The sequence below is a fragment of the Melanerpes formicivorus genome, unplaced genomic scaffold, assembly GCF_026170545.1.
Source record: "Melanerpes formicivorus ecotype bairdi unplaced genomic scaffold, bMelFor1.0.p_v2 SCAF_2, whole genome shotgun sequence".
NCBI lineage: Eukaryota > Metazoa > Chordata > Aves > Piciformes > Picidae > Melanerpes > Melanerpes formicivorus.
In genome coordinates this window covers 37029453-37056794 of record NW_027142354.1, presented here as the reverse complement: position 1 = coordinate 37056794, position 27342 = coordinate 37029453, and the positions used below count along the sequence as shown (strand labels likewise).

General features: G+C 36.9%; 1 protein-coding gene across 1 annotated transcript in view; it reads right to left on the bottom strand.

Moving 5' to 3' along the window:
- Positions 1 to 27342, bottom strand: part of TTC27 (tetratricopeptide repeat domain 27) — a 131351-nt gene that overhangs the window by 79662 nt on the left and 24347 nt on the right. Inside the window, exons 6-9 of the mRNA XM_068156572.1 lie at positions 23489 to 23653; positions 18932 to 19068; positions 16670 to 16782; positions 9414 to 9480 (exon numbers count right to left, since the gene is read on the bottom strand). Coding sequence (XP_068012673.1) covers positions 9414 to 9480; positions 16670 to 16782; positions 18932 to 19068; positions 23489 to 23653 — 482 coding nt within the window. The remainder of the gene's footprint in view (positions 1 to 9413; positions 9481 to 16669; positions 16783 to 18931; positions 19069 to 23488; positions 23654 to 27342) is intronic.

Here is a 27342-nt window from a genome sequence, read left to right as displayed (position 1 = left end):
GTTAGTACAGACAAGACAGTAAAAAGTTTCTCAAATGTCAAAAACCCAGAAACTAGTATCTAATGCCATGATTTTTATTTAAGTTCAGAAGAGGCCTCAAATTTCAGCTTTACAGATAGATAGCTTTAACTTTTTAAAACATTTTTCCAAATTGAAATATATAGAACACGATGCTTTTAAATATTCTGTTTGCATTATGTTGAATAGTCTTTATAACAGCTCTACTTACCATGATTAATGCAGCCAATCCAAACACATCAAAAGTATTTGTACCATACCATATATTATCATATATGCTAAGCACATAAATTATGCACAGAGAAGTTTGAATTTTCTCACAGTCATCAAGAAACTATGATATATATTTGCCTAAACAGTCCACTAAATGAGCTAGCATTGTTTCCTTTTCCTCATGCAGTGAGATGACCTTCATAAACAAAATATGAACCATTCCTTTCCATGTATTTCCATAACTGGAAATAAGTTTTCAGAAGGTCACAAATGCTAGATGCAAATTACACTATGGAAATGTCTTGCATATTTGATGCCACAAATAATTATTAAAAACAACACTTCACTGATCAGTATGTAAGTTATTCAAGTAAAACTGTAGAAGAAAAAAAAACTTGTAGAAGGAAAAAAAAAGGCTGAGTGATGAGGTCTGCTGGCAAGAATAAATGGGTTTTTTTCTCCCCTTTATTCACAATGTACTGTTTAGTACTAGACTTCAAGCATTCTGTCAATACAAGTAAAAGAAATGTGAATGCAGATGTAGATAAATATTTCACAAATTAACATCTTGGTTTCTATTGGAAAAATTCACTTTACTATTTAAACTTACTTCTTTTAATAAAACACGGGAAAGGAAATATTGTGGAAATAACAGAATCAGTGCTACTTAACTTCTGTCTTTCTGTAACATAGATAGGACCATGCTTTTACCACAACATACTGAAACCAACAAGAACAATACACTGTGCAAAAACATATCCAAGATTACTGCTGAACAGATGGGGCTTTACTGAAATAGAACAGCTAAGCATGTAAATGGGTATTCTGCTGAGTCTAAGCTGTAACTGCTTTTTTGGGGAAAATTCTTAAAATAGATAAAAATTGCCAAAGCTTTACCCTTTACATCTCCTTTCAAAAGCCCATGATGTGTAGAGTCTGAACTTGAGGAAACAATTTTCCAGTTAGAAATCCATTCAAGTAGACTTAAAGGAGAAAGGGGGTAAAAAAAAGAGAGAAGAAAAGAAGGAGGAGAGAAAAGAAGAAAAGAGAAATAAAGAAAAGAGGGGAGGATAAAAAAAGAGAGAAAAAAAAATAAAAGGGGGGGGGGGAGAAAAAGAAAAAAACCAAAACCACACACACAAAAATGAAGATATTTAATCTTTTCACTCCTGGTTTTGCGATACTTTTCCCAAATTTTCTTCTAAGAGTAGAAGAATAACTACTGACTATGCCTGTTTTTATTTTAAAGAAACCCACCCCAAAACAGAGACATTTTAGTGATGACAAATGAATCAAAGAGTATCAGATTTCAATGCTACAGACATCTTGGTGGGGAAGGAAAAACACATGCTTCATGACTGAAATCAAGGACTGTGCCCTTCTAATCAAACCTCTCTTAAACTGTGTAGGAAGTTTAACAAATTATTATTTTTACCAATATTTCATCTTTAATACAGACCAGCAAGATTGTTTGTGGTGCTGATATGAGGAATCTTCTGGGGCAAGCTACAGACAGATGATGCCAGAAAATTAAACTCTGTTGCTTAGAGACAGCAGCAAGGTGACTAGAAAACAAGAATTCAACTGTCTTTATTCTTTTAGATGCTAGGGAACAAACAAGATTAGTATTTTAAATGGTAAGGGGGAAAAAAAAAAACAAATGAAGGGGAAATACTAAAACTAGGCAGAGCAGAAGGCAAGACATTAGGGCAGATAAATTAAAATTTAAGAATAATTCTTCCTCACAGATGGCAAAAGAACAAAAATGAGGAGCATTTGCCTCCTGTTTAATACATCCAGCTAGGTGGATCAGTAGAATATACATGCCTTTAAAAAAAAAAATGGTGACTGCTAGTACTGATGACATGTGAATTGAACTGATCATCAGAATATTATCAAAAAGAAATACTAAGCATTACACAGAGTAGTGACAATGTCTTATTTCCTTCAGATACCTCAAGACAGCATTTTGTTAAATACAGGGTTTAATTTTATCCTCATACAGCAATGAAATCTTCCTTGCTGAAGTAAACTATAACAGTCATAACTGGTGAAAGACACAAGAGAGGGAAGGGATGCCTGCAACATGTCAACAGACTGTCAGAGAGGTTGCTAGAAAAAAAATAAGTGAGCTGCTGATAGATAAAGAGGAGGGAGGGGGAGAAATAAGACTGCTGTGGGAAAAAAATGTTACTAACCATCGTCACATTTGCTTGTTTAACCACTCAAACTTAGACAGGCAAATCATCTACTAATATTTAAACAAGGCTTTTATGCTCTCTTATTGCAGTTTCAAGTAAGATTACCAAAATTCATCACTTGAGTAATTCTGTACAGATTTTGCAAAAGTGCAGACTACTCTAGAATGAGAAGGCCAAATTTCTTCCCAAATGTCTTCCTGCCCAGAAAGACACACAATAAAGCAGGAATAATCTCTTGTAAGACATGATTCAAGGAGAGCTGTGGATCCCATGGACTCAGGGAAGAATACAGACCACAGGGGAGAACAAAGTCAAAAGGGATAAAAGCGTCAATTATGTTGAAATCTGATACTTTGTAAAATAAATCAGACTACTACTTATATACATCAGTTTAGAATGGATTGCAAGCTTCTCCCCTGTCCTTCAAGACAGGTACTATGTAACACTCAATTCCTTTATCCTAAAACATCTGAACGCATGTGGTGCAACAGCAGCAAAACGTACCGACAACGCTAAATTAATGTCCTGTCCACAATACATCGTAAACACAAGTACTAAACACTGTAGGAATGAGCTTCTGAGAAAGCTGGTTGAGTCTTTACATGTGATACTCCTCCACCACACTCAATTTGATTTCCCAGTAATGTATGATAGGCCAGAAAGCATACATGCATTAAATTAGCAGCAAGTGTTTAGATGCTGACCTTGGAAAATGATTCAGACTTTTGAATGTAAGTGCTTATAAGAAAAAAACACAGGGGAAAAAAAATGCTTTAAATTCATTTACTTGGAAAAAAGTGTCTTACTAGTACTAGCAGGGCTTTCCTGGAGAAAGTCTTTGCAGTGCTATAATCTTGTAACCAACAGAGAGGCAACACAGCTTAGAGAAAGAAGTGAAAGAGACTTTTTATAAAGCCACAAAAGTTACAGCAGTAGAGACACATGGCACTCTTAATGAGCTTTTCAATACTCTTGCTGGATATAAAACATAAAGAAAACTGCAGCCATTTTGTCAGCAGAGAAAAATGTACTTCTTTTATTTAAGCTATATAAACAGCCTCTCTTTAGAAACCCAACTGGCATGTTAACTTTATAGAGATTTTGATAGGAAGGCTTAACATGAAAAATATCACATGCCATGATTTAATTGCTCCCTTATTCCACATTAATATCACAAATGCCATACAAAAGATGAGAAAAATAAAGCATTCCCATTTCCACCCTCCACTGCCTCCTCCCAAAGTCCCTTTCCTACAGTGAAAAGCAGAACACATACTCATAAACGCATACATACACACATACTGACTCAGTAAAATGTGCACTACAGTTCTTTGCTGTGATTTTCAAAGGTACCATGCAACATCAGTTTCTCTCACACTCAATAAATGGCCACCTCTGAAAAAAAACAACACACTTCTGTCCAACCATTCTCAAATTCCTTAGTAAAATCAGTCTCCTACGGAATCACCACCTCACCACACTGGATCATGCCCATCTGGTCCAGCTTTTGAATATACAGTATTTCTTTGATTTTGACAGACTTTCTCCACATGCTGCAAGTCCTTGATCAGACCTGAGTATCTTTCATGTCATTATTGGAACAATTTCAGAATGATCAAGGTATTTTTGTTGGAAGATGGTGAATGATTTTTCAATTTTGTACTCTGAGCAAAATAAAAGTTCCCCCCCTTCAGGAAAGATATCCCCACCTTTTTAAAGTGCCAATAGAAGAGCTGCCAGAGCTTCCATCTTCCTGCTTTTCACTGCTAATAAAGAAACCAATTACTCTCTATAAATAACAGAAGTGACAGGAATGTATCAAACCAATGCAAATAAGTTTTCACAGTCCCTTCTCTTCCCCTTCTCATCTTTTATGGATTTCAAAGAATATAAATACAGGGCTAAGATGTGAGAAGAACAAAGGAAGAGGCTTATCTTCTGTGGTTTCTGGTTGCTTTTCCTCTGTCCCCTATAGGTTAACACTGTTGCTACTACTCTAAGTCCCTTAATCTTAACACTCTAACAAGGGGGAAAAAATGAATATTCTCCCACACTGGGCTAAATTGCTCATCAGATTTACTGCGAAGCCTGTTCCTCCTGGATGAAGCAAAGCCAGATGGAGGGGTAATGTTAAGGACCAGTTTGCAGCTCTTTAATCCTGGAGTGTCACATCAGGCTAATAAAACACTGAATTACCTCCCCAGTATGCAAATTCTGAAACACAGTATAAGCTTTTTACAAAGCTGTAAAAACTTGTATTTCAGAATCAAATCTTATCACTTGTTTTTAAGACCAAATTTCTTTTTTGTAAAAGAAAGAAAAAAGGCAAAACAATCCAGTATTTAAACCTTCCCCTATTTCTCTGCAAGAGCTACACAATCAATATTAAAACATAAAGGAAGATTTACCAGTTTTTACACAGAAGCTTCATAAGTTTCTGGAACTCTTTTACATTTCAGAACTACTTTTTAATTTCCTGTCCTATAGTTTATGTTTGCAACATATTTTATAAAGCTTTAAATGTAACTGTTAAAAAACTCTTAAAAATACATTGAAATATCATGCACATCTTTGGTTTATTGTCTTAACTGCATTATCTATCCCAAAAATGAAACCAGTGACTATTTAATAGAAGTGATTTTAAGACCTTATTTTTGCTCATTTACAAAAAGGAATTTATTTATTTATTTCTAAAATATATAGAGATCAGTGAGGTACTTGTGAACTTCTAGGGAACAACTACTACCCCAACAAAAAATCCAGCATACTTCACATTTGTATTTTACATTAAAAACAATCCACTGAAAATAAAGATGGATGAGGAAGCATACTCAGGCATTGCAAAACTAACCTGGGGAGGTAGAAGGACACTAAGCTAGTAAACCTCAATATGAAAGATGTACTGAGGTAGTTCCTTGGTTTCTTACATTGTCTACTTCTTATGTTCTATACAGAAAGCTCTGGAGAAAAAAAATATTGTAAGGAAGAAAGCAGTAGTTCTAGCAGAGAAGCACTGAGTTTCACTGCTGGTTTACTGCCTCTTTTCCTCTCTCAAAATGTCTTTATTCAGTTAGCTGAATCAGAAAGTCTGCCAAAAATCATATGTATAACTGTCTCTGAAGTGGCTTGTGTGATATTTGATTTCTAAATAAGATCTTGGCTTTCCTAGGACTTAAGTGCTTACCACAATAAAATTACAAACATTGTAACTGTTTCCTTAAACTGTTATGCAGAAGAAAAAAAGATAATTAATTCCCCTTAAGATTAAATGTTTCATTTTGTGTTTATTCTTAAGTGCATGTCACCTATACTACCTCTCATGTAAAAGTAGCAATGAGCAGGAAAAAAAAAATCAAATGTATCTAATTTCAGCTATAGATGAGCAGCCTCAAAGTTGAAATATTACAATGATGATAGATAAACAGATTTGACTAGAAGACCTCGAACCCTGAAGTTCAAATTATTTTACCAAGAGGAGCTATCCTAGCCAACAAGAATGCATACACAATTATGCAGTATCTGTTACAGCCTCACATCTTGCTTCAAAAATTTGCAATACTAAAAGTAATTTTTAGTTAAAGTTAGTACTTTTGGGATGATGGCAACATTCCCATGAGACTTCAGTAAATGAAAAGCAGTAATCATTTTGTATTTAACTGCAGTCACCAAGCAATCACTAACAGTGACTTAAATATATGCAAAATTTACAGATACAGCAATTTTCAACTTCTCTAGATAAAAAAGGGAGTTTAGAATGCCTGTTTGCCAACCTAGACCTAGTATGAGTCAGGCACATCATTTACTTGAGCTGACTTTGATCATCCTTTCCCTTTCATACTACCTGGAACTTAATTCTCTCTGCTCAAGAGAAATTGCAGGTCATTTGCATTTGTTTTGCCACGTTCAAAGCAATTCACTGATTATTAAAAATGCCTTACAATTTCTCAAGTTTCTTAAGATATCTTGAAATGCTCTCCTTTCTTCAGGAAACAAATTTCAGCAGATATCAGATGAATGCATGACAACCATCTAACCAGCCTGCAGATTTAGGAATCCACATGTAGGCTGAGAAGATGCCTGCTCACACACACACACACACACATAGCAGTTTAAATGATGCTAAAGAAATTACTAGAGTAGTACTGATATAGTAATCATTTATCTGTTTCACCAGGTAGTACCAAAGCTTGGTAAATACAAGTGAAAACATTGGCAGTGCCACTTATTTACTCAGCTAGCAGACCAAGGCTGTGTTAACAATTGCACAAGAACATCCCTACTGCCAGGGAGTAGTGATGGAATTGGTCAGTTCAGTGACTCAGAGCTAGGATGCAGAACTGCTCAAAGATTTTATAAAGAAATTCTGCAGGGGACTACCCATAATTTTAGGCTCATGTGCAAACTTCACAAAAGATGCCTTTACTGAAAAGTAACTCCTGTTCACACTTTCTAGGCAAGATGTAGGATGGTAATGTTACAACTCACACTTGTTCTTGTTTGTCTGGGATTGAATTGCATCCCTACATCCAGGTAACTTGGAAACATTAAGTAAAAGCTTATAAAAAACCCTATTCTGATAGTGGAATTCACTACTTCCTCTAATTTTCAGTATATTGGAATTCATTCTTTTATCTCATTTTTAGGCTACCAGTTACTTCAGCTCACTACTGACCACTGAATTCTGCACTTCTAGAGAGACTCCTGTTTGCTTATTGCAATATATCCTTCTTTTTTGCTATTCAGAGCACAAAGTGATAAAGAAGCCTACACCTATCTTTCACCTGTGTTTCTCTGGAGATCTGTCCTGAAAGTGGCTGCTGATCTTACAAGCTTGAAGAAAGCTATAGCTGACTTTAAAGGTTTAGAAAAATAAATAAATAAATGAACAAAAGCACGAGCTCCCCACAGTCACAGCAATAAATACGTCAGGATCAAGCTCCTCAGCTCTTTGCTTTTTGAGGAATTAGCCACTAGATGGCAGAAAAATGCAATTAATTTCCTCATCATGGGGAAGAATTCAGCCAACAGATCTCTTGCATCTCAGCAAGTAATAGGATCACTCAAGCAATGCCAGATAAAAGAAGACAGTAAAGTTGATTATTGTTCTTGCCTAGTATTTGTGCTACTTTTACTTTTTCTCCTCTGCTGTAAAACCTGAAATGTGTTTAAATGTTTGAAACACTGAGTGCTAAAACAAGTAAAACCCCCCCTCTTAGTTTCATCACACTGGAAAGTAGACTGTTACAGGAATAAAGACAATTTCTTAAAGATATACTGTTATCACAATATCACCCAATTTACTATTAAAAGGATAGAACATCCTCAAGAATAAGTTATTTCACGATTCAGGTATATCATGGAAGCTTTTCTATCCAAGAGCTATGTAGTAGTGGGTTGTGGGAAGACTGAAGCAGGAACTATACAAAAAAAGTCCGGTGAACTTGACAGGAAATAGAATATGATAAGCAAAATTCTGAGTTTTCACAGAAACCTCTCAATTTGACAAGAAGGTTTGTTTTAATGAAATTATATGTACATCTTCAAACTGCACATATTCACATTATCATTACCTTTGCAAAAAATTATACTCCAGTAGCCTCACCATTTTAAAGAAATTTGCAGTGCACAGTTCACCAGGATTTTTTTCATTCCTATGGCTTTTTCTATGTGTACATTTCCTTACTTTGCATGTGGTTATTCTTTCTGTGCATTTTTTTCTCCTTAATATCCTTATTGTATACCTTAATTACCACAGTATGAACTGAGACTGGACAGCTTCATTTTTTTCTTCATTTCAATTCTTCTTGCTCTCTATTCCCAGCTTTTTAAAAAGACCACAAAACTGCTGCTTAGAACAAAATATTTCAGAAACTATGAGTACATAATGAGAAAGCAGTATGATCACTGTAGCAACAAATAGAAAACCTACATAAACTGAATTGCTTTACAGTGATTCACTCAGCTCCTTCATGCAGATCTTATGTACTGCATTACTATAGGGGTCTAACCAAACATTACCTTAAAACGAATATATTGATTAATAATGTTAGAATTGTCTCTTTTTCTTCATTTTACTGCCACAAAAAAAAACCAAACCAAACCAAAACCAAAACAAAACAAGCATTATCACAGTTAATCTTACTGTCAATAGTACTTCTACATAACTGCAATGTCAGTGATAAAATTCTAGCTTACCTGAAATCCAAGAGATTTTTGCTGAGATCCTATCTGCAAAATGCCCACAAGAATTTACTTTCCAGGGGGCATTACTATAGCAAAAAGGTCTCACATTACAAGACTTGCACAGGAAAGCAAGCTGTCTTTACTGCACCAAAGTCTAGCATCATGGAGAGTATGCAAAAATGGCAAAATAACGTCTGGCCTTTCTTTCTTAACCTCTCCCAGATAGACTACTCTCGAAAAACCACACACACACACAAAATTGAAGAAGGGAGCAAACTGTGCTTTGAGTAAAAATACTAAGTTAGAATGTTCAAGGCTTCTTTGGAAGTTATAGGATTATTCTGCAGCAAATCAGCCACTGAACTGGCAAGGAATATCCGATACACAGATTGAATAAATCTGACAGAATAAAGCTGAAATTCCTCTTCAAATCCACTTAAATACCGTTCAAAGTGCCAGAGGAAGAGTTTGCTGTAAAAATGCAGTTTAGTATTACATTGTAACTAATATAGTTAATAAAAACGAAACCAAACATATGAAAAAAAAAAGTTTTGTGCGTGTTCTCAGGTGAAATTAAATGTTTAAGTATCAAACCTATCCTGCATGAAGATGGCTCAAAAACTGGGTTGAACTTCAGCATAACTTTAATTTCTTGAAATAAGAAAAGAGGTAATGAAATAACTGAGCACTGAAACAAGTTTGGCTTATAAACAGTTGAATGATTAATGTGATTGACAGGTTAATACTTTGTACTTAAGTGAAAACACAATTAGTATGAAATTCAGATAAGTTACTTACTGAAGTAAAAGCCAGAAGTTCCTCTTCGGTTAATTTGTGTATTGGATTGTTCTTTTGGAAGTCTATACTATTAAAAAAAAAATAAATAAAATAATGAACCCATGCTTATTTATCTTTAAACCACCAGCATGCACAACACATTTTTCAAACTTGCAGAAATCTAAAGGACATTCTGGAAAAAGGTTACAATGACAAATGGGAGTATGCACGTACTTAAGGCTTAGACCTAGGAGCAGTCACAGAAAAAAAGAATCATTCAAGGAACCAATATATTTCAGTAGTGCCTTTGAAATGCCTTGCTCAGTTTAAGCTCATAGGAAAAACACTCTTAACAAATCCTAAGCAGTTTAAAATATTTTCTCTGTTTTTTACAGAGGTCTGTTTTCAATTGAATTCTATGACTAATTGAACACAGAGTCTGCAAAAAAAACCAAAACATCGCCAAAAAAACTAACACTCAGTCACTCAAGGAACACAACCACAGGAGTCCATTTCTTATAAACCAGCATTGCCACTACTCTGTGGCACACAAAGTGGCTTAGGTGGGACTGGAAAGATCATCTAGTTCCAACATGCCCTGCCATGGGTAGGAACGTCTTCGACTAGACCAAGTCGCTCAAGGCCCCACCCAACCTGACCTTGAACACTTCCCAGGATGAGGCATCCACAGCCTTTCTGGGCAACCTTTTCCAGGGTCTCAACACTCTCACAGGAAAGAATTTCTTCCAAATCTAAATCTACTCTCTTTATCTTTGCATCCCCACAAAAAGATGCAGAAATATTATCTGTGTGGCAGAGTTCCAAGCCTCCTTCCTGATGGCATAGGTCTCTTCCACATTCCACCACGATTACATGAGGGTAAAGCCCAACAAACCAAACACAGCAAGAGAAAGTTCTTTCTGAAGGGCACTGCTTCAGCATTTCTGAAGTGACCACTCTTTAGGAATTTCCAACATTCAAACTAAGCAGACTAGGAATGAATGCAAAATGAAGCATTCAGGAAATTAAGGGATAAATTGAAAAAAGTTCTATTCTGCCAACACAAATGGCATTTATTCAAAGGACTACAGCCAAATACAGGTAAGGCTGAGAGACAAAGCAAAAGCACATTTACACCCCTTGCTAAGCAATCAGAATGTTAAAGAGACATGACCACAGCTTTTGAAAAAGATGGGCAAATCAAAGGACAGTTACATTTTGACAAATTTGGAGCTTATTTGTTAGCATATGTATTGATTCAAAGATAAAGGATTAATCTTCTTCTTGTTCAAGACAGATTTGTCACAGATTTTGAAGCACACAGATGCAGTTCTTCCAGATCAAAGCAGTGCTAAAATAGGTCCCTAATTTCCATTTCTGCCACATCCATGTACAATACTTAAAGACACATAATTACAGGAATTAAAACCTTGAAAGATAAGAGAAAAATGGAATTGCTTTAATGATTTTTCATATTAAATCAAATAAAATTTAAAGGCATATTTTAAACCTGAAACTAAAGTAGAATTATAGCTTGGTTTTAAGCATTTTTAGTGACTGTGTCAGCTCTTGTCAGAGTCCTTCACAGATGTTTCACTTCTATGCCTGTATTTGTTCCGATTTCAAGGACAGGTTAAGCAGTTCACTCCAGAGAATTTCAGTGAAATCAGAGTGGAATTTAGTATCTATGATCAGGCATCTTTTCATAACCAAACAAAGAAAAGTCACTTCCTGCACCATTTAGCTTTGCAAAGTATTCTCTATTTGTTCTTTAACCTTGTCTCAGGAAGTTGAATGAAATAGATGAGGGAAGGACAAAACCAAAGATAAACAGACATTCTTTAAAAGGGTAAAACAGGGCTTTAGAGTAAGATCAACTCTGCAGAAAAAAATAATCTGGTAAATCAGCAAATTTAATTATGAATAGTTTACAATTTACAATTAAATATTTTATTGGGATTACTCAGATCTATGTTGGCAATCTAAAGGATATGGTATCCAGTTTAATCAGTTATATAGTTTGAGACCTAATAACCTATAATCTCTGTAACAGTGGAATTAAAAGCAACACAAAAAGTATCCCTTTTTGTATTATGACTAAACATTTCTGTTTCAAGAACTGATTTAGAAAGTTTAAAAATATAAAAGAACATTGTTAGGAGCTACTGAAATAAAATAGAGTTCTGGTGTGACTAGCTGGATCGGTGAGGGGTGAACAGTGAACAGTTGGCTACCTTAACTTCAGGAAGGCTTTGAATGCTGCCCCCTTGAGGTAAGCTAGGTAAGTGTGGGTTAGATGAGCGGAAAGCAAAGTGGATTGAGAACTGACTGAATCCATGAGCTCAGAAAGCTGAGATCATCAGTACAGAGTCTAGTTGAAGCTTGTAGCTAGTGGCTCCCCAGGGGTCAGTACAGTGTCCAGTGTTGGCCAGGATTCATCAATGACCTGGTGTCCTGGATTAGAGTCACAAGCTACTCCAGACCAGGGGACTGGACAGAGAGATACTCTACTCCTTTTTGGGGAGCAGAAGTAAAAAGGCTGCACAATTAGATTGGAAGCTTAAGTGGAAATTCTATTTACAAATATACACATGGAAAGCATTCAGGTAGAATGAATACATACACAAATTAGACTACCAGGCCAAAAGCTTCCAGAATCTTTCACCCCTACCAGCCTCATCAGGCCCAAGAGCAGGCCACAACTGCACCCCTCACCTCCTCAGGCCTACAAGGCCTTGTGACACATCTCCAAAGTCCCCTTGCCCGCCAGAGCCACGTCTCCACACAACCCATAGGATAAAGAGGCATGTGAGCTCCTCCGAGGAGAGGAGACAGCAGTATCAGCTAGGCACTGCCTTAAAGATTGTGACACCAGAAATCAGAACAGAATAACAATGTTACAATGGCCCGGTCCTTCCCTTAGGACTCTCTGTTGGTCTTTTTGGAGAACTCTGTGGTCTTCCTAAAGGTACCTGAACCTCAAACCACCACACTTGGATGAGTGTAGCCTCAGTGAGTTTGACAGTGGCTGACAGCAAGGGGCTGCTCTGCGCTCAATGAGACCTGGATAGGCTGGAGAGTTGGGTAGACACAAACCTAATGGTGTTCAACAAGGGCAAGTGTAGAGTCCTGAACCTGGGGAGTAATAAGCCGCATGTACCAGTAAAGGTTAGGGATTGACCTGCTGGAAAGCAGCTCTGCCAAGAAGGACCTGGGTGGGAATGCTGGCAGACAACAACTTAACCACGAGCCAGCAACGTGCTCTTGTGGCCAAGAAGGCAACGGTATCTTGGGGTGCATTAAGAAGAGTAGGACCAGCGGGTCAAGGGCAGTTCTCCTCCCCTACCACTCTGTTCTCCTGAGGTCACATATGGATGGATGTCCAGGTCTAGGCTCCTTATTTCAAGACAGACAAAGAACTACTGGAGAGAGTCCAGCAGAGGGCTACAAAGGTGATTAAAGGACTGGAGCATCTCTCCCAGGAGGAAAGGCTAAGGGACCTGGGGCTATTCAGCCTAGAGAAGAGAAGACTGAGCAGGGATCTTATGAATGCTTATCAATATCTAAAGAGTGGGCGTCAAGAAAAGATGGGCAGACTCTTCAGTGTTGTCCTGTGATAGGGCAAGGGGCAATGGGCACAAACTGGAATACAGGAATTTCCACAGGAACATGAAAATCATAACTGTTCCTATCTCAATAGTTTAGAAGAGAGAATTATAAATCTGCTGTTGTCTATTTAGTGCTTATGTAGCTGTTTCAAGTGTGCTTATACAGTTCACTGTGTAAACTTATAATGTCTTATTATTCAATGTACTATGTATAAAAAAAGGTAGGCTTCCTGATGCTTTTCTTATAAGCTGAAGATTGATGCATATATAACAGTATAAGTAGCATAATACACTATTTTGATCCGATTTGATCCACGAGAGATAGCAAAAGATTAAGAAATAACCAGCCACTGGACATTTCCTTGCTTTCTTAGACTTTTCTACAGCCATGTCTAATTTCTCAAACCATTCCCTTTAAGAAATGGCGAATCAAATTATTTCCTTCCCAAGTAACTGATACACAGCTGCTGTTTAGTCTAGCAGCTACATAATCTAGGCTATTTTAAGTGGCAAGGAAAACTTAATCCTGTCTCAGTTTCTCAGCATCTACACTATATTAACATATTGGTCCATTCTTTGGATTATTTTATATTTTAGTTTTTTTAAACTGGCACATTTGTACCTTTTCCATCAGTCTCTGAAAGTTTGGTTCAAGGCTCTATATAAAATTTTGGCTTCACTCATATGCTTGACTATAAGATAAATTTTCTACCATTATGACTAGTTATTTTCATATGAAATACCAAAAAAGTCCTAGCCAAGTGATGATTCTACACTCCTAGGAGTTTCTTTGAATATCTCCTTTCAGTTGCATTACTCCTGCAGTGACATGATCTGAAGGCACCTCTAGATACTTTCTTTCTAGACAGATACTATAAAATCTGGATAAAATTGAATAGGAAGCCTCTGTGTAAGTGAGGCAGACTGGGGGCGGTTTTGTCCCCCACCTCAGCCTTTCACCCCTTTCTTGTATCTACAGTTTCATTACATTAAAAGAAAAAAAAATCAGTTTCACAGAATGTTCAGTATTTGGGAGAAAAGGAATTAGCTGAGAAGAAACAGAATAGCCAAACACTTTGAAGGAAATTGCCTCGCTTTACAGATGCCAGAGAGAACTGGCTGGGTAGTTTTCATTTTTTATATAAATAGATTATTGATAAAGCTGTTCTTTTCTGACATCAGTGCAAAGAGGTTTAACAAATCTCAAACTGATTCAGGCTCATGCATGTTATTTACATGCTGGCTTAAGCATATTGCATGAGAAGCATCCATTTTTGTAAAAACAGTAGGGTGTGAGATATTTTTACACTTGAAAAAAACTATTTTATATCCTTTTGAAAGGTTATTGAGGAGAAGATGATATTGTACCACCACCCTGTTTACCCATTTGATCGTGGTAACCTATTGAAATGAAACTTAGTTCACAGTAGGAAGCATTATGTGTATTCAGGTAATTATAGGATCCTGTGTAATTGTAATTAAGTGTTTTCTGAAAATTGTAAGAATTTTCAGTTTGTTCTGCTATCCACAAACATTTCTGCCTGCAGCTGATTTTGTTAACGTTATCATTAGCTACAAAAATCTCTGTTGAATTAAAGAACATTTCTGTGACATTTGCTGTAAAACAAACAGGATCAAGCACAAGGAAATTTATAGAAAATAACTGCTCACATTTACTCTTTTTCTTTCCCTGCAGGCTGCCTTTCTACAACAAAGTAGGTCAATGTTGATATGGCAGTCAACAACAGATACCATTAAGGTGGTGCTAGACTAAACTAAAGTCTAGTTAAAACTGCTTTGGAAACTTAAATGAATCCTAAAGCAAACTTATCTATTATAAAATAAGGTATTTGGTCTACAGAACCGAAGTCCTCAAGCATGAGAAAACCCAGGGAATCTCCTATACATGAATATACTTCCTTGCAAATGCCAAGTCTAAACTCCACTGAGTCACAAGGGTTGCATCCTAAATCCCCTCAGAATAGTTCTCAAAGCTGACATTCTACTAACAGTTCTGCAATCTGGCTGCATATCAAATCTTGTCCCCAACTATGACCAAAACAATTCAGTCACTTAACATCCCACCCACTGAAGGCCATTTACTATTCTTATGGGGAAGCAACACTAACAGATTTTTCTGGTGGTGGTGGTTGTTTATAGTGGGTTAAATTAACTTCTCTTGAGTCCCGCCAAACTCGCGTACCATTTGGATTATAATGTACCCACACAGATGGCAGCTGAGATGGTTTTTAGCTGCTATTCAGGGTGTGACAGCAGTGGTTTCAAAGTGACATACTGTGGGCAAGAAACCTACTGTGCAGATAACCAATGTAAAATTCAGATTCTAAACTTTAAAAAACAAACAAACAACACACACACACACAAAAAAAAGAGAGCAAAGGGAAAGACCAACAGGCAAATTAAAATTTCCTTCAGAAGGGTGAATCAGCTGACACTGTATCATAGAAAAAAGTATTTCTCTTTTAGAGAGAAATAAAGAGAAATATTCATTAGCAGCTAAAATGTATGATACTCAAATCTCAAGCTGCTTTTTGCACTTCTGTGCCATTTTCAAAACCCATGTACTGAAGAGAAAAATCCTTAAGCAAAAACCCCAAAGACATCGTAATGTAGCTTCTAACTGGCAACAGATGCTCTGTTCCCACTGCACTGAATAACAGGGCAGAATTTTGCTTGACATGGTTGATCCTCATAGGAGGCTGACCATTGCAGACTCTGAAATACATCTTCAAAATGCGCCAACATGTCATCATCATATGGTAGCTAATGCTACCTGACATTTGAAATATGATTAGTCTGAAGCACAAAGAACAAGAAGTTTTCCCAGGATAAAAGAACAACATAGCAATTAATGAAATACTACTGAAATTCTGACCTGGACACTAATGTTAACTGAGATTACTGAAAATGCTATTTTAGAATAGAATAAACCAGGTTGGAAGAGACCTTCAAGATCATCACGTCCAACCTATTATCCAACACCATCTAATCAACTAAACCATGTAATGAAGCATCCTATCAAGTCTCCTCCTGAACACCTCCAATGATGGTGACTCCACCACCTCCTCAGGCAGCCCATTCCAATGGGCAATCACTCTCTCTGTGTGGAATTTCTTCCTAACCTCCAGCCTAAACCTCCCCTGGTGCAGCTTGAGACTGTGTCCTCTTGTTCTGGTGCTGGTTGCCTGGGAGAAGAGACCAACCTCTGCCTGTCCACAACCTCCCTTCAAGTAGTTGTAGAGAGCAATAAGGTCTCCCCTGAGCCTCCTCTTCTCCAGGCTAAGCAACACCAGCTCCCTCAGTCTCTCCTCATAGGGCTTGTGTTCCAAACCCCTCACCAATTTTGCTGCCCTTCTCTGGACTCATTCCAGCAAGTCAACATCCTTCCTAAACTGAGGGGCCCAGAACTGGACACAGTACTCAAGGTGTGGCCTAACCAGTACAGTGTACAAGGGCAGAATGACCTCCCTGCTCCTGCTGGCCACACTGTTCTTAATGCAGGCCAGGATGTATCATGCAAATCTTTTAACATTTTAGTCATATAAGGCTACATGGTAAGGAATGATAAAAAGTCCCATCAACTCACCGTTTCACTATTTAATTATCAGAATGATTAATGTAGCAATTTATTCTGAGAGATGAACTTACCACATTCCGAGGATTACAGCAAGCTCTTCTGCACACAAATCAGGTACCTGGTACTGATCAGCATCTGCTAATTTTATCTCATTAAGCAATGTGTCATCATTTAAATCATAATTCTGTTGGAGGAGAAAAAAATATTTTAAAATGGATATAAATAACTGCAGAGAAATATATGCCTTAAAATATGAAAAAAAAAATAGACCTGTTTGAAATAGGGTAATGCAAATATCACAAAATGACATTGAAAGCAATTTACCATGATTGTGATAGCATAGCTAACTGACTAAGGCAGTCAGAAGGAAGTATCATCCAGACCATTTTGCTACAAGAGTACTGGTTGTTATGCAGGAGGTACAGCATTCAGAGCATCCTGAAGGTTATCTGAATATTGATTTTCTACTTAAGGTCTGAAGGGGATTTTCCTTTTCAAATTGGTGCTCATAGTATTATCAACAATTTCCTCCTCTACTATACATTTACTGACAAGCTGAAATGTCAACGTGAAAGTGATCAAGGTTAATCACTTTCCTAGCATGCAGGTTTTCAGACTAGTGACTACAGACCTCTGGGAATGTTTGAATTTTCAGTAAAGTGCAATTAAGTAGAACAACACTGTCTGCCAGCACAGTTAAACTCCTCACACAGGGAACTGGTCCTCCTTTACTTTTTAATTTTTTTTTTTCAGAAGGAGTTTTGCAAATTAAACACAGATTGAAGAAACCTCACTGAGGCAACATCTCGATACTTTGTCCAGGTAAAGGCAAGACAGAGTATTGCTCCCAGACAAGTAGGTGCTCCCAGACAAGTACTTGCACCTTTCCAGCAAATTTCCTCTGAAATAAGTTGTTTAAGCAGTATCTGGTTTAACATTTAAAAACAACTATGCTACCTTAAGTTCATTCTCTATCATTTAACTTGAGGAAGAAAGTAATACAATCTGTGGCTAAAAAGTGTAAATTACTTTGTGTTTGTTTGGAAACAAAAGATTCTTTAGGCTGCAAGAAGAAGGAGGTAACTTTAATACAATTTCTTCTTCCCTTCAAAAAACCCTAAATATATTAAAAAAAAACCCATAAGCATGGTTAAATTTAAAGTTTCTAATATCTCAATTTCCTTTTTCAAAGTCTCTGCTGAACTTAACTTCAGAAGTTTTTGGTCTCTTCAGTAAAAGGACATGTGAATACACTACTTAATTAGTAAGGATAATATATATGCCATTCCAGGTTATACCTAAAACCTAAACCAGTGCTGTCACTTTTATTGAATCAATGTCAATATTTTATTCCAAACTAAAGCCCTTATCAGATAAGGCTTACAAAGGCAAATTCTGCACAAAATAGAGAATAACTGGAAAAAAGTAGTTACACAGTATGTCAGTTAGAGACTCTGTGAGAAAAATGGATCCTATAATTTAGTTCTAGGTAATTTGTACTTTAAGTCTACTACTAAATTACCATTCACCAAGTGGCCTCCATCAAGTTCTCATTATCCTTAAATGGTTTGCTATATACAACAGTCAGGACATAGTAATGGAAAACAAGCAAAAAAAAAAAACTAGGATAGTCTCCCAAGATATTCACATGTTCAATTTAGGAATAGAGAAGTATTAAAAATTCTTTTGATTAACATTTCCACTTAGACTGGAAGTCTATAAAGACTTTTTTTTTTTTTTCCTATAAAAGCTTTCTATAAAGGAATAAACCTTGCACCACACTGCCTGAGTTCATCTATGGCTTCTTTAGTAAGCTCAAGTAATTTTAAATACCAATCAGAACTTCTCCTCATGAATAAAAAATGCTATCCCAGAACAATTCAGTAGTTGTTAAGCAATTTATAATTGAAGTAATCATATACATCCTCAGAACCAGCAGAGTCAAGTCACATAATTAATACCAGTAAGAATACCTACACCTACCTCCTATCTTCATATTGTTACTAAATCAAGTCTGTACATTCCTGTGATGCCTTGCAGGCTGTTTTGAAAATCTGTTTCACTGATTTTCCTAACTCTGTCATTCTTAGGCACAAGAAATTAATACATAAACTATGGAAGATCAAACTTGCAAACATGCTTTTAGTTGAGTAGCCACATCTGTCTTGCAGACAGTCATCTGTTGGTTTACCCCATGTAGCTCCCCAAAACTTTCAGAAATTGTAATCAAGTTTCTCCTAGGAACCACACACTTTTCGCTTGCAGATACTCTGGAAGAGCATTCAGAACATTTTTCTTTTTAAGAAATTAACCAAATTTTCTCAAATACACACCATTGTTAAGTTTTCTAGAGGTGTTGGAGCCAGACTTAGTTCACTATGAGGAATGAGGAATTCATCTGTTCTTTGGACATCCAAAACAAGCTGTGCAATATATTTTTCCTGAAATCGTGTTCTCTTCCCCAAAGCACCTACAGAAAATTAATACAAGTTTAGAAAAACTAAAAAGTAAAATAATAGGAGAAACAGACTGGGAAATAACCTAGCATTGGTTTAACTCTGCTTGATCTGTTTGCCTTGTCCTTACTGCTACCAATGACAGAGAAAGAAACACCTATTACAAACATACAAACTCAGCTAGACAGGCCTTCGCAAAGCCACATTTAGGTAAAACCCCCATCATCCACCATAATGTCTCTTTAAAAGTCATAGTCCTGAAGTTTCATCAGTTCCTCACTTACCCCTTAGCCATATGACACAAGAAATTGTTCAGTTTGCCAGCTAGCATTTAATGAAAACATGGCAACTTAGGCAAATAAAAACCCCATAATATCTTTCAAGCCATAATTTTTAATATTTCAGATCTTCATCTGAAGACTTCCTCTGTTAGCAAGATGTTTGCAAGCTGCAATCAGAAATCACAAAACTCTCAGGACAGTTACTCAGAATAACGGAATCCTAACCAGAGTCAAAACTGAGCTTAAAAATTTGAAGGTTTGCTTACTTAGTATTAGTATGACACAATGTTCAGATAATGTGAACTGTTAAAGTCAACAGCAACAGGACTGAATGAATCTTGGTCCACTGTTGCCTTTGAAGAATTAAGATCAATTTCTTAATTTCATTATAATGTTGAAAATATTGCAGGATATATAAATCCTTGTGGTAAAGACCACTGACTGCTCATGTGACAAAGGCCGAAGGATGAGGCTACTGTCAGCAAGAATCACATGGCACAGGCACTGAAATAGCAGACACCCCCTTTTCTTCCTGCAGGTGGAAACAGAGCAGTAGGGAAAACAAGAAATTAAACTGATTTCAACTTTTCTCCCAATAATCCTCTTAATGGCAAAGCCTCATGTTAAGACTTTATGAAGAAATTCAAAAGGTTCTAAAAGTATCACAGTAAAATTGTAATGTGCACTGTAGAGACACACATGGAGAGAAATATGGATAATGATTAATATTAAACAGTAGTGCTCAATTCTCAATTTTAACAATGCTTGAAAATCATTATGCTGTGATTAGTTTCCCATTATGCCTTACTGCTTAAATAACTGAATAAAACACCTGCTAAGATAGTTACAAATAAATTTACTTGCTACCACCTAGAAATCCTGATTTGTTTATGCTCTGAGATGCACTCACCCATGTTCTTTTAAGCAAATAATTTCTTGCTATTACAGGTACAAATATTTTTTTTTTAATTTTGTAAGTAATATAGCCTGGAGGAGAGGAGGCTCAGGGGAGACCTTACTGCTGTCTACAACTACCTAAAGGGTGGTTGTAGCCAGGAGGGGGTTGGTCTCTTCTCCCAGGCAACCAGCACCAGAACAAAAGGACATAGTCTCAAGCTGCACCAGGGGAAGTTTAGGCTCAAGGTGAGGAGAAAGTTCTCCACAGAGAGAGTTGTTGGCCATTGGAATGTGCTGCCCAGGGAGGTGGTGGAGTCACCATCCCTGGAGGGGTTCAAGAGGGGATTGGATGTGGCACTTGGTACCATGGTCTAGTCATGAGGTCTGTGGTGATGGGTTGGACTTGATGATCTTTGAGGTCTCTTCCAGCCTTGGTGATACTGTGATAAGATGTTAGGGGTTGGAAGGCACCTTTGAAGATCATCAAGTCCAACCCCCCTGCCAGAGCAGGACCATAGAATCCAGCACAGGTCACACAGGAACACATCCAGATGGGTCGTGAAAGTCTCCAGAGGAGACTCCACAACATCTCTCGGCAGCCGGCTCCAGTGCGCTGTGACCCTCACAGTGAACAAGTTCCTCCTCATGTCATGAGGTCTTGGGTGACAGGTTGGACTTGATGATCTTTGAGGTCTTTTCCAACATTATTGATTCTATGATAATATATATCATGTTTCTTTAGGTAGGGGGGAAATGTGCTTACTTTATACCACCATAAATTCTCAGAAAAGAGAGGAAACCTACTCAGAGACTTTATTTTCTGTTCCATATTAAAAGTTTGCAGGGATGCATTACTGGGCGTGAAAACAATAAGCAGACAACATGCAGATCTCAGGAGTTCAGTATTAGTAATCCTCCAGATCTAGTGATTTTTTTTAAGTTTTTTTTTTCTAATTACCACTCTTCAATTTAGAAAATTTATATGCAAGAAGGACCACAGTCTTCTCTTTTACTGGAAATTGTTTAGTGGAGTAATTGATGGTTGTGACTCATTGCATGGGACATAAGGACGCTTTTTAATAAATGAAGAAAACAGCACAGACCTGAATTAATGGGACTTAAAAAAGTACACAAGCCAAAACAAGGATGATTTATTCACACACTTCTAAAATAACATTGGAAAATACTGGTTCTAAATTTTAAGAGCAGAACTCATTTCCATGTCATAATAAAATGTTCAATGAGCAACAGTTACGACCATTAGAGAATTAAAAATATCTTCCTAAAAAAGGAAATGACTTCCAAAAACCTTAAAAATGTCTCTGCTAGAGGCTGAAATTTTACATTAAAGCTGTGTCTTTTTTGATGATGTAATACATGCATGTTAAGTGAATTTGTCTAGAATGCCAGTAATAGCCACATGCTTGGTTTAATTCATTTGCCTCCAGGTTAGACATCTTTCATAGCTGTTCTCATTGATTTATGGAGACAAACCACAAACTTTTAGGAGTTTCACAACATTTTTCCAAGAGACTATATCGACACAATCTCTCTCTGGGACTAGCATAACCTCTTATTAAAGTAATAAAAAATACAAATAATTCCACTGCATCCAAACTCTTTTTTATCCCTCCAAAGGAGTTTTTTTTGCCCCCTAAGTTAGGTTTAAGGACATTACTTAATAAAAATTTAAAGCTATCCTGTAAAGGGGAAAAAATAATTGAACATGTAGCTATAAGTTGAGGAATATCAGGAAATAGCCACCTGCCATTTTATTGTCTTAAATTTCTTTCTTAATTAAATTTCTATAGTGAGAAAAAGTAAAAATAAGCACATTTTAAACAAATTTACCTTATGGTATCAAGTTTGCAGCATACACCACACACAGTATGTCACACATACAGTACACGTTGCACATAGGAAAAAAGGGTAGGATCAGTTGAAGACATGGAATTCCTTCAAACAAATGTATAGAAATTACTCCTCTATGTTCTAAGCAGGTAGTATTGAATATAATCAATTAATAGTCATGCAAAAACATTATCACAGTATCACAGTATAACTTAGGTTGGAAAGGACCTCGAGGATCATCGAGTCCAACCTATCAACACAGACCCCATGGTGCCATGGTCTAGTCAAGTGCCACGTCCAATCTCCTCTTGAACACCTCCAGGGACGATGACTCAACCACCTACCTGGGCAACCCGTTCCAATGACGAATGACTCGCTTGGTGAAGAACTTCCTCCTCACCTCAAGTCTAAACCTTCCCTGGTGCAGCTTGAGACTGTGTCCCACAAGATTTTTTTGAGAGTGTGCCCCAAGATTTTCATTACAGATTTTTCAAAGTAAAGCTTTAAAACCTTTGAGGAAATGATTAAGAAGTTCCATACAAGTTGTTTAGTTTTGTAAGGGTTTTGTGTGTGTGTGTGTGCATTTTCATTGGTTGCTTTTTGTGTTGTTGGTTTTTCTCGAAATATGAAACTACTGACTCAGGATATAAGCAGGGGTGGCTGTGGCTTCTATCTAAAGATAAAAGAACATCCAGCCTTGTGACACACCTAATAGAAAAGGAGGAGTTCTTTAGTGCTTTTCACTAATATGTCTATTGAAAAAGACATACAAGAGCTTTCACATTTCTACTCATGTACAATCCAAAGTTCTGTCACAGAAAACATGTGCATTTTATGTTGCAAACATTCCCATATCTACGCATGTAATTTTAAAGGAAGTTTCAGCAATCTGATCTGCATTACTCTGAAGAATCAGTTCTGAAAAGATAATCATAGTCTCCGCAGTGGTTGTATGCTTCATATTTCTGTTCATCAGAAATTCGGCATTTCTACTTGTTTCCGGTGACACCACCAGTCCTGGAAGTGATTTTATCTAAGCTACTGGCATAAAAGGTGAAAGACTGCAACAAGTCATTATGCAGACTTCTACAGAAGTGTCTCCAAAGAAACAAACAGAAACATTCATCAAGACACAACAGATAGAAGTAGACCTAGAACTTGATATGAAACACAGGAAGGATTGTAATACAACTGCTGAGACACCTGTGTTTATTGTACCTATATGACACACTGCTCTTCCATTTTCCAAGCCATACTAATTCTTGGAAAACAAACAAGTCCTATCTGGAAAAGTAAAAATTTTTGAAACTACTGTTTTTTACTTATGTAAAAAAAACAACCCAACAAGCCATAGGTTTGTTTGGTCCAACCAACCATCACCATAGACTGCATAAGCAAAACTTACCTGTAAGATTAATCTGCAGTTTTGTTATGTCTTTAGCCATAGTGAAACGCTCCTTAGCTTTTTTATACTCATAGTAATACAAAAATGTATAGGCACACTCAAGGTGGAACTGAACTGCTAAGTGCCAGCTTTCACCACATCTGAACAAAGTTTCTGTTTCTGTCACTGCAAATTAAGAAAACAAAAAGCAATCAGGATGCAGTCCAGGAGAACGATACATTTAATATACCAGGAGAGAAAGTCTGTTTTGCTCAACGTAGACCTGCTGTTCCTCACACCTCCACACATTTAAAAATCCACAGTCCATGTATAAAAGAGAGGCACTATTCAAAGCATTTTTCAAGTGTTTTATCTAAGGATTACTACTAGAACAAACAAAAGATTAATCTTTGCTCATATTTTACATAAAAGTTAAAAAAAAACCCTCTAATTACCTTGGACCTGCTAAAGAACACAGGAATTCAGAACACATAATATTGAGCTAATATCCTTCCCTTAAGCAGGAGGCTTCAAGCGAGAGAGTTTTACCAGCAGATTGAGCATCGAATGGAGGCTTAGGACTCTTTAGATGGATTTTGCTTGTGTGTAAGTTTATTGCTCCATTTTTTTATAATTACTGTTTTGCTGAGTGATAAAGATCATGTTCTCCATCTGAACAGAAGAAAGCATCTTTGCAAACAGATCTGAAATATCTAGAAGATTTGGTATTTGTTCAACCAGCACAGAGAGCATTTGTATTTCTTATATATTTAAATTTTATCGAAGTACAGTAAATGACAAAGTAATTTCCTTGCATAGTAAAATACAGACCATTAAGTTGAAAACAATTCATGTGAGCTACTTTTAAATTCTGAAATATATGTCTTCAAAAGCCCAGAACATCACAGTACCTAAAAAGACAGGTATCCAAGACAGACACAGATGCTGTTTTATTTAATGGATGCTTACCTTTTCAAGCATGATTTAAGATTAATAATATATTAATAACATTATCAATGATTTTTAAAATGTTTTTCTCTGGCTTTTGATTTCAGAAATTGGCAGTCAACTCTAGCCTGAAAGATTTTGTTTACGCATCCTAGACTTTTTTTCTTGCCTACATGTTAATCCTCAAAATCTTTCCATTAACACAGAAAGCTCCTAATTCTGAACATACTTTCACACAGTTATTTTAAGTTTAGTAAATAAGAATTTGCACACACAAATCCTGCTCAGTAACAACTTCTTACAAAGTCTGATTTTAGAGATTTTTGTTTCATGACATCAAACTAGTAATTTAAAAATACTACTTCAATAGTTTTCAACTGAAGTACGATAGAGAATGCAGCAGGTTACAATTTAACCCTTAAAAAAAAACCCTTAAGAAAATCCACATCACTTCAAAACTGAGAAAGTTAAAAGGGAGATTGTAGACAGGAAGAGGTTGGTCTCTACTCCCAGGCAACCAGCACCAGAGGACACAGTCTCAAGCTGCACCAGGGGAGGTTTAGGCTGGAGGTTAGGAGGAAGTTCTACACAGAGAGAGTGATTGCCCATTGGAATGAGCTACCCAGGGAGGTAGGTGGTGGAGTCACCATCATTGGAGGTGTTCAAGAGAAGACTTGATAGGGTGCTTGGTTGCATGGTTTAGTTGATTAGGTGGGTTGGATGCTAGGTTGGACACGATGATCTTGAAGGTCTGGTCTATTCTATTCTATTCTATTCTATTCTATTCTATTCTATTCTATTCTATTCTATTCTATTCAAATGTTAACTTCACATTTCCGTAATGTGTATTCTTTGCTAAGAAACAGTCTGAAGCCTTAATGCTTTTGCCCATCTAGATCATGAAACACATTCTCTGTTTTTATAGAAGAGAAAAATGTCCACAGGACCGTAAAACATCTGCCTAACAGAAGCTTTGTTTTCTGTAAAGAGTGGGGGGAAATAACGTAGTAAATTATTTGGAACATCTGCTATCTTCACTTGCTTTTCACTCTCCATACAAATATGAGGCACCTTTGATGGTTTCCCAAAGGACAAAAATCCTGTTTACATGAGGAAAAAAGAAAATTGTGTTTTTCATGAGGTATTGTGAAAAGCACTCAAAAATGCAATGAGGATTTTATACAGATGCAAACAGAGATTTGCATTCACTCTTTAGTATAATTTGAGCTGCTAAAATCTGAAGGGCTGTTCTCAGTGAAAAACCTGCAAGATACTTTAATGTGCAAGTATACATATGGAAACTACACCAAAATGCAGCTTTCCAAATGAATGATTTTTATTCTATTTCAAAGAAGAAAAAAAACAGGCTATAGTCTATAATCATACAATACTTCTTTATTTTCCACAGCTATCATGTTTCAATGATCTGAATGTAAAATTAGTTTATATACTGCTATATATACTGCTATAATAAACCGAAGTGATGCATTGAGAGGTAGTCTTACCACTCCCTAAGTATTTACTTGCAGTCTCAACCCCAAAACGTGGTCAGTGTAAGCATTTGAGACTTCAAGGAGCTCTACAATGTTTCACATCATTACTATCATGGTTACAGAAGCATTATCACTACAGCCCCAAATTTAAGACAGCCCTACAGGTCTCCATACCATGTCTTGCACAGGGCTAAACGGATGAAAAACTGCACTGAGCCCTGTTGGTTTTGCACAACAGAAGACTCAGAATAGCAGGGAATCGCTGCATCTGTCTTATATTGAGTTGATGACATTGACTCACACTTAAGAAGAATGTATTTGTAATACAAAAGATAATTCTGAAAATCTCTCAAATGTAATCATTTGGATGTTTCAGGTTTGTTAAATGGGAATTTTTAGCTAACTCACTGCTGAAAGGCAAATAAACATAAAAGTTGTCCTTCCTTTTCCAGCTGTTATCAGTTGCTGGAGTAAATACTAACAGTTTTTATAAGACTTCATCTCTTTCAAAAAACCCAAGCAATATAATTACACTTCATTTTAACTTTCTACATTATGCTTTTGTAAACATATATATATATGTATATATAATTCCATTTTAAGGTAGTCTATTTTCTCTACATGATGAGGACTGGGTTAGGGAATAGTTAAGCAATCTGGTCATCCATAAATTCCTGCGTCCTGATGGCATGCACCTGTGGGTGGTGAGGGAGCTGGCAGAGGTCATTGCCAGACCACTCTCCACCATCTTCAGTAAATCATGGCAGACAGGAGAGGTACCTGTGGACTGGAGGAAAGCAAATGTCATTCCAGTCTTCAAAAAGGGCAAGAAGGTGGACCTGGGTAACTATAGACTGGTCAGCCTCACCTCCATCCCCAGAAAGGTAATGGAACAACTTGGTGTGGTCATTAGGCATATCAAGGATAAGAGGGTCATTAGGAACACTCAACATGGTTTTATCCATATCGTGTTTGGGGAAGTCATGTTTGACCAGCCTGATAGCCTTTTATGAGGACACAACCAGGTAGATGGATGATGGTAGAGCAAGGGATGTGGTTTATCTTGATTTCAGTAAATCATTTGACACCATCTCCCACAGCATCCTTGCAGGTAAACTGAGGAAGTGTGGTATGGTAGTGAGGTAGTGAGGTAGATGTGAACTGGCTGAAGGAAAGAAGTCAGAGAGTTGTGGTCAATGGGATGGAGTCTAGTTGGAGTCATCTATCTTGTGGAGTCCCCCTCAGGGGTCAGTAGTGGGACCACTACTATTCAATATATTCATTGACTACTCGGATGAGGGAATGGAGTGCAATGTCAGCAAGTTGGGGACTGACCTGCTGAAGAGCAGCGAAAGGGAAAAGGACCTGGGGGTCCTAGTGGATGGAATGATGACTGTGAGCCAGCAATGTACTCTTGTGGCCAAGAAGGCCAAT